This window comes from Microcaecilia unicolor, chromosome 5 (assembly GCF_901765095.1).
Source record: "Microcaecilia unicolor chromosome 5, aMicUni1.1, whole genome shotgun sequence".
NCBI lineage: Eukaryota > Metazoa > Chordata > Amphibia > Gymnophiona > Siphonopidae > Microcaecilia > Microcaecilia unicolor.
The window spans coordinates 125,923,171-125,938,822 of NC_044035.1; the positions used below are offsets into that span (position 1 = coordinate 125,923,171).

A 15,652-nucleotide genomic window follows, 5' to 3' on the forward strand; every position below is an offset into this window, starting at 1 on the left:
GCAGCAAGACAGAAGGCGCGAAGTCTGGAGTTGGCAGTAGTGGAGAAGGGAACATATAAGAAGGATTTATCCATTGAGCGGAGTGCAGGGGAAGGGGTGTAGGAATGGACGAGTGTGGAGAGATACTGGGGAGCAGCAGAGTGAGTGATCAAAAGTGTGAAGTTTGGTCCAAAAACGAAGGGTTTATCTAGTGTTTTTGACTAAAAATTCCCAGTGGCTGTGTGTTAATCTGCATTCAAATAGAGCTCTCTGATTGGATAATCAGCTTCTGTTAGAAATCTGCCCGGCAAGGAACAGAGTGAGAGAGCAACTGACCATCGGTTTGGCCAAGAGAGACATGCAGCTGTGAGTTCCTGTGTGTGTTGACTGAAATTATAAAAGAGTGCCTGATTATGTGGTAAATGAGAAAATATGAATGAAAAGAGGTTGGTGGAGATTGAAGTTTGAGTCTAGTGAGAAAAGGATCTGAATATTTCAGGATTACTTGAAGTTTATGAAGAATAGAAAAGGGTGAATTTCAGTTTAAGAGTGTTTAAATCCTATAAGCTATATAAAGGCTAGGTAGATTTAAGTGACTGTAAGCAAGGAAACCTTAATATTTGATCTGAAATAAATATTTGATCTGAGATAGTTGATCAGAGAGAAATGTTTGATCTGAATTATATCCTTTGGTGCAAAGGAGATTAGAAAAAGAATCTTTGGAAACTAAGAGGACTTTGCTCACATTTTCAATTAGCATTCCTATTTTGAGTTGGAAATCTTTGAAGTGTTATGAAAATACATTTTGCTTTAATGAAATTGCTAAACTTTAGAGTCAGAGACTTATCAATGAGGGATACATACAGTGTTATTTTTTCCTGAAGTCTGGCTTACTTGCCTGCTCCCTTCTGTTCCTGCTCTGCTAGACGGAGGGGGGGGGGGGGCGCCAACTGATAGTCTGCAGGGGGGCACCAGAGACCCTAGGCACGGCCCTAAAGAGAAGAGTGAGGAAGGGGATGAGATGAGGGAAAAGGAAGAGAGGAGAAAAACTGCACATGGATGAAGAAAATAGGCAGAAGCTGAGGACCAGAAATGAAGAAGAAAGGAGGAAAGAAATAAATGGAAAGTAAGCCCTGGAAACGGAGTTAAGAGGACAGATAGCAGCAGAATCGGATACTGGGCCAGCATGATCAGAAAAACAGTCACCAGACAACAAAGGTAGAAAAAAAATCATTTTATTTTCATTATAGCGTTTGGAATATGTTCACTTTGAGAATCAGGTGCTCAACATTAAAAGTTTATATTTATTTACTTATTTATGGCATTTTATCCCACATTAAACATGAATTAGATTGGAACCTGGGATCATTTAATTTTTTTTCCTAGAGAGAGTAATGCATTGCCCCCCCCCCCCCCCCCCCCCCATGGCTATAGCCAGCTCTGCAATTTTGGGTGGGGCGCAGAGGTGGACCGGAGAGAGAGCCTATTGTTAAAAATTTACCAGCACACCACTGGACATTTTTTTCCAAAACAGCCAAAGTCGGACTTAGACATATGATGTCTAAGTCCGACTGAACATTTTGGAAAAATGCCCCTGCTATCATTACCCTTTAGCAATAACAGAGCTGCTATACAACCTGGATCTAGATGAGGGTAGAAGAACAGCTGGATGCAGAAGATCCCCGGCAGGTCCCAGCAGTGCAGGCAGTGTGGATGGCTGGTAAAAACCTGAATGATGGTAATTCGGGCCGAATGGAAAAAAACAACTTCCTTTTTCTTGGTTTCCAGCGCTTTTTTATACAGTTCTGGTGGAGGCAGAATTCTTGAAGATAAGCAAGCTCCTTTCTATATTCTGAAGATTTTGACCTGGGAAATTAAAAGTCATGTTGTATCAGCAAATTATGTCTGTTTTATGTTAAAACTTTATATACTGCCACTCTATATCAGACCTAGGCAGTTAACAATTAAATACAATAACATAAAATTCAAAAGAACGCCATTTCTAAACAGGAAAGACCTGACACACACATTCAAGCTCATTGCAATTCCGGGATCTCAGGTTCCAAATGGTCCAGTGACGTGAGTTCTGTGGCCTTGATTTCATTCTTGGGCCCAAGCTTCAAAGTAGCTTAGTCACCGTGACTTGAGGTGGATGTCGCTTAGTAAGAATGTTGTCAGGTGATTGTGTTGGGCAAACAGTTCTTAAGCAATCTCTTTTTGCTGATGCTGGACCTTGGTTAGATCGGGGTACAGTTCATGCTGTATGGATGCATGGCTTGAAGTATCTGGTGCTGAGGTTGTTATCAAGCTCTCATTATAGTTATATAAGCAGGGGTTTACCCCTACAGAACTCGTCAGAGGATGTGGAAGCAGTCGTTAGCATATCTGGGTTTAAAAAAGGTTTGGACAAGTTCTTGGAGAAAATTTCAATAGTCTGCTATTGGGATAGATGTGGGGAAATCAACTACTTATCCCTGGGATCGGTAGCATGGAATCTTGCTACTATTTGGGATTCTGCCATGTATTTGTGACCTGGATTGGCCATTGTTGGAAGCAGGATACTGGGCTAGATGGACCATCGCTCTGACCCAGTATGGCTATTCTTATGTTCTTTCTGTGATCAATGTCCAAGAGTATGTGGCCTTTGTACATGATCAAGTCACGTATATAAATGTCCTTTCTGTAGTATTACATTTATAACAATGAGTTGGATTTCATACCACCACCTTGCATACTAGTTCATTGTGTATGACGAACAAACTTAAAATAAGCCTTCTTAAGCTAGATGTACTGATTTGTATTTTTTTCTATTCACACATCTTCATATGTCTGATTTGGGATTCTTTAGCAGGTTATGATAACCTTTACCGGACTAACACAAAACATCCACAGGTAATGATGATATACAAATTATTTTGAAATCAATTAAATTTGAAAATAGGACTATGTGGTCTCAAAAGCTCATCCACAAGATCATTTTTATGTGTATCCAATAAAGGTCTCGCACCTTTCTAAGAATCCAGTTTTCTTTAAGACCAGTAGAACTGCCAGAACTATGTCTAGATTATAATTTAATGGAAAGGGCCAAACCCTATTTTTAAATCTGTTTAAATTCTATTTTTGTTTGCATGCAACAAACAGAATAAACTAGAGAAGGAGCAGCTGGAAAGAGAGCGTGAGGAAGCTCGATTGGAATTGCAAAGGTTAGACAAATTGAAAGAAGAAGAGCTCCAGATGACAGCAGAAGTGAAAGTAAGACCACAGAGTGCAGGACCAGTGGATTTAATAGCAGTTTTAGTATATTTCACTGCACTTAATTATAATCAAGTGGATAAAGGTTTAGGTGTATTGGGTAGTGCATTTGATATACCGCCTTTCTGTGGTACAACCAAAGTGATTTACATGTATTAATATTCAGGTACTTTCTCTGTCCCCAGTGGGCTCCCATGTTGTTTGTACCTGACACAGTGGAGGATTAAATTATTTACCCAGGGTAACAAAGAGCTGCAGTAGAATCAAACCCAGTTCCTCTGGTTCTCAGCCCACTGCACAAACCATTAAGCTACTCCACTGGGAACACAGAGAAAGGAACGCATGTCTGATTTTGAGATACTGAAAACCCCAAAAAAGCAACAATGACCGTTTTTTAATAAAAGATATAGGGGTTCGTTTACTAAACCACGGTAAAAAGCAGCCTGCGGTAGTGTGGGTGTTTTGGGTGCGCGCTGGGCCATTTTTTACCGTGGCTGGGAAAAAAGGCTTTTTTTTAATGGGCCGGGAAATGGGCGTGCACTGAAATTTAAAACTAGCATGCTCCTATTTATGGCCTGAGCCCTTACCGCCACTCATCGACTTAGCGATAAGGGCTCATGCGCTACCCATGCGATAACCATGCAGCACGTGCCAACTGCTGATTACCACTGGGAATGCTCCCCGTAGTAGAAAATAGAAAATTATTTTCAACCACAGATTTGGCGCGCCCCAAACTCAGAATTACTGCCAGGTGCACGCGCTAGCCCAGCGATAGTGTTGATTTGGCACATGCTACCCGCGCGTTAGCCCTCCCATACTTTGTAAAAGAGCCTCATAGTTTATTCAAAGATTTACTTAACCACCTTTCCTGAGGAAGCAAGTAACAAAGCAGTGTATAAACTAAAATCTGGTATAAAACATACCAAATAAATTTACAATACATAAAACACAGAAGAAGCTTAACTGACAAAACAAACAACACTATATAATACTTCATGATATTAGAAAAAGGCAGACACAATAAAAATAGCCCGTGGGAGCATTAATTATAAGGCATCCAAATACTGTACAAATTGGAAACAGTAGGAGAGGGACTATATACACAACAGTAAGGCAGCAATGACATTAAAGAACATAGTTTAATAACAAAGTTATGCATTTGGTTGGAAAATATAGTAACATTTGCAAAAAAACAAAACAAAAAAAAGGCCAATTGGCCATCTAGTCTGCTCAAGTATACCAAATTCAAAGATATATCCCAGTTACTAACCAATAAAACTTGACCTCCTGAGTCCAGGAATAACATGTATAGAATGTTTGTACGTTTGGGAAGCTTGCCAGGTGCCCTTGGCCTGGATTGGCCGCTGTTGTGGACAGGATGTTGGGCTTGATGGACCCTTGGTCTTTTCCCAGTGTGGCATTACTTTTGTACTTATGTAGATGAGCATTAACCAATCATATGTAATTCACCACACAATCTTCCATGTCTTAGCCCCAAGCTTTGCAATAATCTAAACAGTTAATGAATTTACTAAGGTTGTTCCTTAAACAGCCAACCTCCCTCCTAGGTCTTCATGGCCTTGCTAGACAACTCCTGTCTACCATCACTAACCAACATCAACCAGCTTTCTAATTTAATCTAATACATATATTCCACTCTCTTAGTTTCATATATGCACCCAGACCAATTTACAATATAATTTGATAAATACAAATTAGAAAACTACTTTACAAGCATATTAAAATTCAGCTGATAAACATACATTTTTAAATAATTCAATTAAGCAATATAATAATTAAAACTCATAAAATAGAAGTCCTAATATCCAACATTTCCACCCTACTCACACTAGGGGAAGAGTCAGCTGAGGCAAAATATCAATATATAATAAAAATGCAAAATCCAAAATTTAAACCTTGCCACCCAAGGTTACCAAACAGAGCTTATAACCTACAGCCTGCAGATGACCAACAGTCTAGGCAGCCGCAAGCTATTAATCTGGCCCATGGATGCTGCTGGAATTTGGTGGAGATACCAGTCATTTCTTTTCTTTACAAAGCTGACACTGAAAGAACCATAGTTCTTTGTAGTGCGTTTTTTCTAGGAAAAAAAGGTGCTGGTATTCAAATGCCAGGCCACCTTTCAGGGTTGGGGTGATCACTGAGGGACCCACCCCACAATAGCCAGGCCCCCTGCAACCAGGCACAGAATCTATGAAAGGCAGAATTTGTGTGTAGAGCCTAAGCTCTTTCATTAAAACCTGGGGACCATGGGTCAATTTTAGCAGGCACGATCACATCTTTTGATTTTGCCGAATTCGTTTTTCCTTCCATGTCATCGAAGACACCCAGCGGCTTCAAGCGTTGTACTCGGTGCAACCGGACAATCTCGGGTACGGATACCCATGTCTGGTGCATCTAGTGCCTTGGGTCCAACCATAGCCCAGTCGCTTGTAGTCTGTGCCTTCGCATGAAGAAATGGACTCAAGTGTCTTGAGAGACTTTGGGCTCGGTCCGGTCCTTCGACGTCGACATTGGTACCGAGGTCGGCGGCGTCAACATCGAGGGACGCATCAGTCGTTCCACAGCCATTACCTTCGCTCCTGACAAACTCGTTCTGGGAGCAGTGAGGCATCGAGTGGGTCTCCACCTGTCTCGAGGCCTCCTGTTATGCAGGCCCCCCGGGACTGACCTTCGTCGGACCCATCCCTGAGGAGACATGAGGATTCCACGTCTTCCTCATTGGTACCAAGGAATCTCGATGACGGGTGTCGAATGAAGGCGAAGAAGCACCGTCATCATTCTCCTTCGACAAACGGTGCCGGGAGCTCCGGAGCGTTGAGGGATTTGGCACCCGAGAAGCATCGGCACTGAGAGGATCGCTCCCCCTCTATTCAGGAGGTGCCGATGCGTCGGTCTAGCAGCCCAGTACCTGCTCCCGAACCTCCACAGATTCTGCCACCGGCTCTTATACTGACCCCACAGCCTTGTCCGACGGCGGCTCTCGTCGAGCGCATCAGGGCCCTGCTTCCAGAGCTTCTGGAAGGGTTACTGCGCCAGTCTGCTTAGGTGTCGTGGGTGCTTGCGCCTTCCGTACCATCTGCTGCAGCGGTATCTGGCCCTTTGCCTGTGGTGAGGTCCCCAACCTCGATGCCGCCTGCTGCATCGTTGTTGGCTGCCACCCAGGTTGACTCTCCTTCGACCTCGGTGGAGGAAGCTTCACCGGAGTCCATTCGGGCATCGACTTCTCGGCACCGCCATCAAGAACGTCGTTCCTCGGCATCGAGGCAGGCTCAGTTTTGGACTGCTCTGAGAGATGTCTTGTCCAATACTGAAGATGAGCGTTCGTGGGAGGAAGAGGAGGATCCCAGGTACTTTTCATCTCATGAGTCCTATGGGATTCCTTCTGAACCTTCCCCTCCACCAGAAAGGAGACTGTCTCCACTGGAGAGCCTATCCTTTACCTCCTTTGTCCGGGAAATGGCTGTGGCTATTCCCTTCCCTATGGAGGTTGAGGATGATCCCAGGGCTGAGATGCTCGAGGTCCTGGATTATCCTTCTCCACCTAGAGAGGCTGCAACGGCTCCTTTGCATAATGTACTGAAGGAAGTCCATATGCGAAACTGGTTGTTCCCTCTGTCTAACCCCGTGATCCCGAAAAGAACTGAATCCCAATATCGGATCCACGGGGAATCTGGATTGATGAAGTCTCGGCTACCGCACAATTCCAAGGTGGTGGACTCTGCTCTCAAAAGATCCAAGAGTACTAGGGACTATGCCTCGGTGCCCCCAAGCAGAGAATTTAGAACCTTAGACTTTTTTGGGAGGAAAGCGTATCAGGCATCAGGCCACTATGCTCACTGCCAAAATCCAGACATACCAGCTCTTCACGAGTATCCACTTGTGGAACTCGGTGAGGCAACTGTCTAGCTTGGTTGATGCACTCCCTCCGGAGCAGGCAGAGCCTTTTCATCAGGTGGTCAGGCAGCAGAAGGCGTGTCGAAAATTCCTGGCCAGGGGTATGTTCGACATTTTTGATCTAGCATCCAGGATCGCTGCCCAAGGTATAGTGATGCGCAGACTCTCATGGCTACGTGTCTCTGACCTGGATCATTCGGTCCAGCAGTGGATGACGAATGTTCCTTGCTGGGGGGATAACCTTTTTGGTGAGAAAGTAGAGGATCTGGTTGACCAGCTCAAAAAGCACAATGATGCTATGGATTTTCTCTCCCGCCGGGCATCTTCTGCTACTACCTCCTCATCTAGGAGGTTTTTTTTGGAGGGAAGAGGAGTGCTCTCTATTCCTATGCTAGGCGTAGGTACACTCCTGCCTCTCGGCAGCCTGTCCAGGCTCAGTCCCAGCATACTCGTTCTCGTCAATAGCGTGCGCCTAAGGCCTCTGCGGCTCCCCAGCAAAAGCAAGGGACAGGCTTTTGACTGGCTCCAGATCAGCATTGCCTCAGTAAAAGTGTCCATGCTGGACGACTTGCCGGTCGGGGGGAGGTTGATATTTTTTCACCAAAGGTGGCCTCTCATAACCTGCGACTGGTGGGTTCTTCAAATAGTCCGGTCAGGATACACCCTCAATCTGGAATCCAAATCTCCAAATTGTCCACCGGGAGCTCATTCTTACAGTTCCCTACACAGGTAGGTACTTGCAGAGGAACTCTCCGCCCTTCTGCAGGTCCGAGCGGTCAAACCCATTCCACCAGGGGAAGAAGGGCTGGGATTCTATTCCAGGTACTTCCTTGTGCAAAAGAAAACAGGGGGGATGCGTCCATCCTAGACCTAAGCGCCCTGAACAAATTTCTAGTTCGAGAAAAGTTCAGGATGGTTTCCCTGGGCACCCTTCTTCCCATGATTCAGGAAAACGATTGGCTGTGCTCTCTAGACTTAAAGGATGCTTACACCCACATCTTGATACTTCCAGCTCACAGGAAGTATCTTCGATTAAGGCTAGGAACACAGCTCTTTCAGTACCGTGTACTGCCTTTTGGCCTGATTTCTGCGCCCATAGTGTTTACCAAATGCCTAGCTGTAGTCGCAGACTGGGAGTGCATGTGTTTCCTTATCTCGACGACTGGCTGGTGAAGAGCACCTCGAAGGAGAGTGCTCTGGAGTCCATGCGAATGACTATTCGTGTGCTGGAGCTACTGGGGTTTGTCATAAATTGGAATTCATTGGAGCCCTGTTGAACACTCAGACAGCTCGAGCTTATCTTCCCTAGGCAAGGGCGGACAACCTTCTGTCCCTGGTGTCCATGGTTCAAGCGTCTCAGCAGGTCACGGCTCGGCAGATGTCGAGACTTCTGGTGCACATGGCCTCCACAGTTAATGTAACGCCCATGGCATGTCTACATATGAGATCAGCTCAATGGACCCTAGCTTCCCAGTGGTTTCAAGCTGCGGGGGATCTATAGGATGTAGTCCAACTGTCTACCAGCTTTTGGAATTCTCTTCAGTGGTGGACGATTCGATCCAATTTGACCATGGGGCGGCCATTCCAAATTCCTAAGTCAGAGAAAGTGCTGACAACAGATGCATCTCTCCTGGGGTCGGGAGCTCATGTAGATGGGCTCCACACTTAGGGAGCCTGGTCCTTTCAAGAAAAAGGTCTGCAGATCAACCTCCTGGAATTAAGAATGATCTAGAATGCTCTAAAGGCTTTCAGAGATCAGCTGTCCAACCAAGTAATCATAATTCAGACAGACAATCAGGTTGCCATGTAGTACACCAACAAGCAGGGGGGCACCAGATCTCACCCTCTGTGACGACTTTGGGCACATCGTCATGGCATGTTTCTCCAAGCTACTTAGTTGACAGGCGTAAACAACAGTCTGGCCGACAGGCTGAGCAGGATAATGCAACCTCATGAGTGGTCACTGAACATGGGCGTAGTCCGCAAGATCTTCCGAGCATGGGGCACCCCCTCGGTGGATCTTTTTGCCACTCAGATCAATCACAAGGTCCCTCAGTTCTGTTCCAGGCTTCAGGCCCACGACAGCCTAGCATCAGATGCCTTTCTCCTGCATTAGGGAACAGGCCTTCTGTATGCGTATCCTCCCATACCTCTAGTAGGGAAGACTTTGCTCAAACTCAAACAAAACTGTGGAACCATGATCCTGATTGCACCCTTCTGGCCGCATCAGATTTGGTTCCCTCTTCTTCTGGAGTTGTCCTCCGAAGAACCATGGAGATTGGACTCTTTTCCAACCCTCATCACTCAGAACGAGGGGTCACTTCTACATCCCAACCTCCAGTCTCTGGCTCTCACAGCCTGGATGTTGAGATCTTAGAATTCGCCTCTTTGGGTCTTTCAGAGGGTGTCTCCGGAGTCTTGCTTGCTTCTAGGAAAGATTCCACAAAGAGGTGTTACTCTTTCAAATGGAGGAGGTTTGGCGTCTGGTGTGACAGCAAGGCCCTAGATCCTCTTTCTTGTCCTACACAGACCCTGCTTGAATACCTTCTACACTTGTCAGAGTTTGGTCTCAAGACCAACTCCGTAAGGGTTCACCTTAGTGCGATTCGTGCTTATCACCGCCATGTAGAGGGTAGGCCCATCTCTGGACAACCTTTAGTTGTTCGCTTCATGAGAGGTTTGTTTTTGTCAAAGCCCCCTGTCAATCCTCCACCAGTGTCATGGGATCTCAACGTCGTTCTCACCCAGCTGATGCAGGCTCCTTTTGAGCCACTGAATTCCTGCCATCTGAAATACTTGACCTGGAAGGTCGTTTTCTTGGTGGCTGTTACTTCAGCTTGTAGAGTCAGTGAGCTTCAGGCTTTGGTAGTGCATGCAGCTTATATCAAGTTTCATCACAACAGGGTAGTCCTCCGCACACACCCTAAGTTCCTGCCAAAGGTGGTGTTGGAGTTCCATCTGAACCATTCAATTGTCTTGCCAACATTTTTTCCACGTCCTCATACCCGCCCTGGCAAAATCAGTTTGCATACCTTGGACTGCAAGAGAGCATTGGCCTTTTACGTGGAGCGGACAAAGCCTTTTAGACAGTCCACCCAGTTGTTTGTTTCTTTTGATTCCCAACAGGAGGGGAGTTGCCATCGGAAAACGCACAATCTCCAATTGGCTAGCAGATTGCATATCCTTCACTTACGCCCAATAAAGAAAGGCTGCAGGCAGTGATTGAGAGAGCTTCCCTCTGCGAGTCCCGCCTACTTTGTTTCAACTTCCTGTTTCCGCATAGGTGGGACTCGCAGAGGGAAGCTCTGACTCTGTCAGCCTTTCTTTATTGCTTCATAGCAGGAAGGCAGGCAGGGGAGAAGAAGGACGGGCTGGGGAATGAATCGATAGAAGGGGAGGGCAGGGGAGAGAGGAGAATCGCTCCACATCGATGTAAGGGGAGAGAGGAGAATCGCTGGGCATGGATGGGAGGGGAGGGCAGGGGAGAGAGGAGGAGAATCGCTGGACATGAAGGGGAGGGGAGAGCAGGGGAGAGAGGAGAATCGCTGGACATGGATGGGAGGGCAGGGGAGAGAGGAGAATCGCTGGACGTGGAGGGGAGGGCAGGGGAGAGAGGAGAATCGCTGGACATGAATGGCAGGGGAGGACAGGTTGCAGAGAAGAATCGCTGGACATGGATGGGAGGGGAGGGCAGGGGAGAGAGGAGACATACTGGACATGAATGGGAGGGGAGGCCAGGGAAGAGAGATTCGCTGGGCATGGATGGCAGAGGAGGATAGAGTACAGAGGAGAATCGCTGGACATGGGAGGGGAGGGCAGGGGAGAGAGGAGATATGCTGGACATGGATGAAGGGGAGAGAAGACAGGAAGGAGATGCACATGGATGGGAGGGGAGGGCATGGAAGAGAGGTTAAATGCTGGAAATGGATGGAGAGGACAGGAGCTAGAGGAGAATTGCTGGACATGGATGGATGGAGGGGTTTGGGGGGAGAGAGGAGAAATGCTGGACTTGGAGAGAGGAGAGAGAATTATTGCTTTCTATGAATACAGGGGAGGAAAGAGAGGAGAAATGCTGGACATGGATGGAGGGGAGGAGAGAGGAGAAGTGCTGGACATGGATGGAGAGGAGGAAAGAAAAAAGAAGAAGATGCACATGGATGGAGATGAGGGAAAGGGAAGAGAGGAGAAAAACTGCACATGGATGGAGATGAGGGAAAGGAAAGAGAGGAGGAAAAACTGCACATGGATGGAGAAAATAGGCAAAAGCTGGATCCACGTTATACCTCCTCCAGTCAATTCCACGGAGGAGGACACATCTTTTACTTATGGATGTAGGGCAAGAAAAAGAAAGGAAAGTAAAGAAATAAATGGAAAGGAAGCCCTGGAAATGAAATTAAGAGAACATATAGAGAGCAGCAGAATCAGAGACTGGGACAATATGGATAGAAAAACAAAGTCACCAGACAACAAAGGTAGAAAAATTCATTTTATTTTCATTTTAGTGTTTGGAATATGTCCAATTTGAGAATTTACATTGCCTGTCTTATTTTGCACTGGGTATACTGGAGCTGTAACAGCTTACAGAAATGATTTATAATGAAAAAAAAAATCACATTTTTTTCTCCTATACTAGTATAATATTTTCAATGATGTCTGTTTATATGTGCCATGGCTGGTGTAAGGGGTGTGGCTATCATAGGGGTGGGGCCATATGTGGTGACCCCGCCCATAATGAGTACCGGCACCTTATTTTCTACAAAAAAGCACTGGTTTTAAGTGTCTTTTTGCAGGGATTTAGTGTCTGGCCCTATTTGAAAATAGGCTCTGGGGCAATGGCCCTTGTCATCCAAATTAAAAATGCTCAGAACTAGTGGTCTCACATCCTGTAGAGTCACAATTACTATTCCTGAGGTTATGCTCACAATCTGAATATTTTTAATTGCAGTTAAGAAGACAGGCTGACTGCTCCAGCCAGTCACAGGACCTCTACTGGATCCTGTCTCTTAATGTAACTTCCTGTTTCCTCATAGGCAGGATGCAGCAGAGGCAGCCTGTGTTAAACATTGCATCTGAGCAAAAACATCAGCCCGCTGCCTTGTTAACACTGACTAGCGCCTATTTTAGAAAAGTCTGCTCCCCCCAGACTTCAAAACCTGGCTACACCTCTGTTGAGATAGACATGGGGGAAGCCACTACTTGCCCTGGAATCAGTAACATGGAATCTTGCTACTGTTTGGAATTCTGACAGTTACATGTGACCTGGATTGGCCACAGTTGGAAGCAGGATATTGGGCTTGATGGACAATTGGTCTGACCCAGCATGGCTATTTTTATGTTCCTATGTAAAACTGAGCTTCTCTCTCTGCAAAAATTGGTAGCTGACAAACCAGGAGAGATATTGCTGGTGTCTATTATGTCTGAAATACAGGAGATTAAAGAGCTTATTGCTGACAGTAAAGAGGATACAGCTAAAATAAAGTCAGAACTTACCGCTCTGAAAGGAAATATGACGGTCTTTCATACCAGGTTGGATACTGTGGAAGTAAGGATACATGGGGATGAAGACAACATATGTGGCCTGCACAGGAATGCCGAAATAGTTTATAAAATTTGATATACCACCTTTCTAGTAATCAAGGTGGTTTACAATAAAAGTACAAAGCGAATATAAAGAAAGGTACTCCAGCAAAGATAGGAAAAAACATACTTTGAGGATCTTAATAATAGAAATAGATCACACAGGCACAACCTGTGCACATTGGGCATTCCAGAGGGAAAAAAAGGACCTGATGCCATCAGATTCTTGGGGTCTCTGAAACCATCATTGTTGGATATTAAGTTTGCTAGATACTTTGAAATAGAGTGGGCCCACTGGACCCCATCACACTACTGAGATATAACCAGCCAGCAAGATTAAAAGGCACCAATTAAATTTGAAGGGCACACTGTTCTCTTTCCTGTTCGTAATAATACTATGAGACTGAGGAAGCAACTTATGGTGCTTCACACTAGGTTGAAGGCAGTCAATGCACACTATGGGATGTTTTACCCAACCAGGTTACTTTGAATAACTGTATTCAGGATTTTACCAACCTGAAAGCACTGGAGGAGTTCCTGGACTCTGAATGCCTGATGGGGATGGAAGCATCCTGAAAAGTTCCTGTGTTTGATTTTTGTATTTCATTTATTCATCGGGAGTTACAATCTGCCGTCTCCGCTAGGTTATACATTAATGGACCCTATATTGCAAGATTACAGTAATACCTTTAATAGCAGTTGCTCTGCTTATCATAGACTGCTTTTAAAAAAATATATTTGCAGTCCTTTGTGATTTTATTTGGTTACATCCTGCTGAGAAAAAGGCATTGTACTGTAAGTTTGTCTGTAATCTGTTATGCTTTTTACCCTGCTTAGGTAATATGGGTAGTAAACTGCAGCCCTGATTGAATTAAAGGAGAATAACTCTCTGCATCTCATTTGACTCTGTGCATATACAACTTGCTTATTGTTTCCTGTAGATAGTTTTCTTCTACCAGCTCTGTCTGTATATGAGATATGAGTGTGTGTTTTAATTTTTGTTTCCCCAGTTGATTGCCTCCTGTAAAATGTTTGAGGTTGAAAGCTGTGTCACACATGTACCCACTCCCATTTGATGTCTATTTTGGGCTCTCTATTCCATGGGTGGTATAGTTTAGTTGTTAGAGTTGATAAGATGTTTACCAGATACTGCCTTCTTACTGTTAAGTCAGTGATGGCGAACCTATGGCACGCGTGCCAGAGAGGGCACGCAGAGCCCTCTCTGTTGGCACGCGCGCCGTTGCCTCAGCCAGTTCCCGCCCTCATTTCCTGTTTCCGCAAGGGCGGGACCAGCGCTTGAGAGACAGAAGGGAAGGCTGAAGGCACGCCGAGCCAGTGCTTTTCACTGCTGCTGAACTGGACTAAGTTTAGACCTTATGGTCTATATAAGTCCTTTGAAGACATATGAGCACTCAACAAAAAATTTAAAAAAAGTTAAACAAGCATATTATATAGGATCTTTCTGTCAGATGTTTGATATGTTTGTTTACACAAGTTTTCCCAGAAACTAAATAGGACATTCCTCTCATTCAGTGGTTTGGACTTTTATAGGAGGAAGGTTTTACAGAGATGGTTAGTAAGGCTATAGTTGAGTTTTTTGACCTGAACAGAGTTGAAGACATTAGCTGGCCAGCAGTGTGGGATACTTTTAAAGCCTACATTCATGATATAATACAAAGTTTTAGCACAAAATCAAGAAGCGTCAAAAAACTGAAAAAGAGAGAAACTTGAAGTACGTACATGGCAGCTAGAGCACAATCATCAGACAGATCCTACTGATGTACAAATCATGTCACTACTGCAGTGTTTGAAATATGTGTATAATTTACAACTGTGTAGACAAGCTAGTTTGTGCATATTTTTGCAGTCTGCCTTGAACTGTGCTGAAAATAACAAGAGTGGGCATCTGCTCGCTCAGTATCTAAAGGGTAAAAGAGAGCTCTCGGGGGTTCACGCTCTCAGAACTGCTTCTAATGTAACATTGACCAAATCAAAGGCTATCTTACAATAAGTTAAGGAGTTTTACCATCAGCTTTACTCCACTGAGGTGTCTTCCTCAGACTCCTCCCTGAGCCCTTTTGAGGTGCTTCCTCATCCTACTCTGTCTGATGTAGCTAACTCGAGATTAATAGAGCAGATCAAGGAGGAAGAAGTATGATCGACTGTTAAGGAGTCATCTGTTAAGGAGTACGGCATGGTGGAAAGGATCAGAGCCCGATGGCCTTACGGTTGAGTTCTATATGGCAATTTCATTCTGTTCTGGTACCCAGACTTACTGAATTTTTTTCATACTTGATTACAACTGGCAATGTGAAGGGGACATTCACAAAGACTGTGGTCACGGTGCTCCCTAAACCAGGGAAAGACTCACTGTACATCCAAAATTTTAGGTCATTGTCACTCATGAATGTTGATTCCAAAATTTTTGCAAACGTTCTTGCATCTCAACTCCAGTCAGTATTGCCTTTGATTATCCAGCAAGATCAAACTGGCTTCATGAATGGACGCTACTCCAGTGACAATACAAGGTTTTTTGCTAATATTATTTTGAAGGCTCAAACTACTACTATGTCGTATATTATGATGGCCTTAGTCACTGAAAAGGCCTCTCATAGAGTCTAGAGGCTCTATCTTGGAACTTGACAAGGGTGTCCTCTCTCACCTCTACTTTTTAATATCACCCTTGAGTCTCTGCTGATTGCCATCAGGCAGAATGTGAACATACAGGGAGTGCAATGTGGTGATGTCTATGTTAAAGTATCAGCTTACGTAGATGATGTACTCCTGCGTACCACTCCTGAATCTATCTTGGCCATACGCAGTACCATAGCCCTGCAGTCAGTACTTTCAGGATACAAGATTAATACTACTAAGACTGAATTTCTTCTCAACTGCCCGGACAGCTTTTCTCTTGTGAGCTTCCATA

At 44.9% G+C, this 15,652-nt stretch overlaps 1 protein-coding gene across 5 annotated transcripts in view; it reads left to right on the top strand.

Annotated features, from left to right (window-relative positions):
* Positions 1 to 15,652, top strand: part of LOC115470254 (DPY30 domain-containing protein 1-like) — a 103,624-nt gene that overhangs the window by 23,652 nt on the left and 64,320 nt on the right. For all 5 annotated transcript variants that reach the window (XM_030203267.1, XM_030203270.1, XM_030203266.1 and 2 more), the window contains exon 3: positions 3,121 to 3,231. In XM_030203267.1, the coding sequence (XP_030059127.1) occupies positions 3,121 to 3,231 (111 nt within the window). The remainder of the gene's footprint in view (positions 1 to 3,120; positions 3,232 to 15,652) is intronic.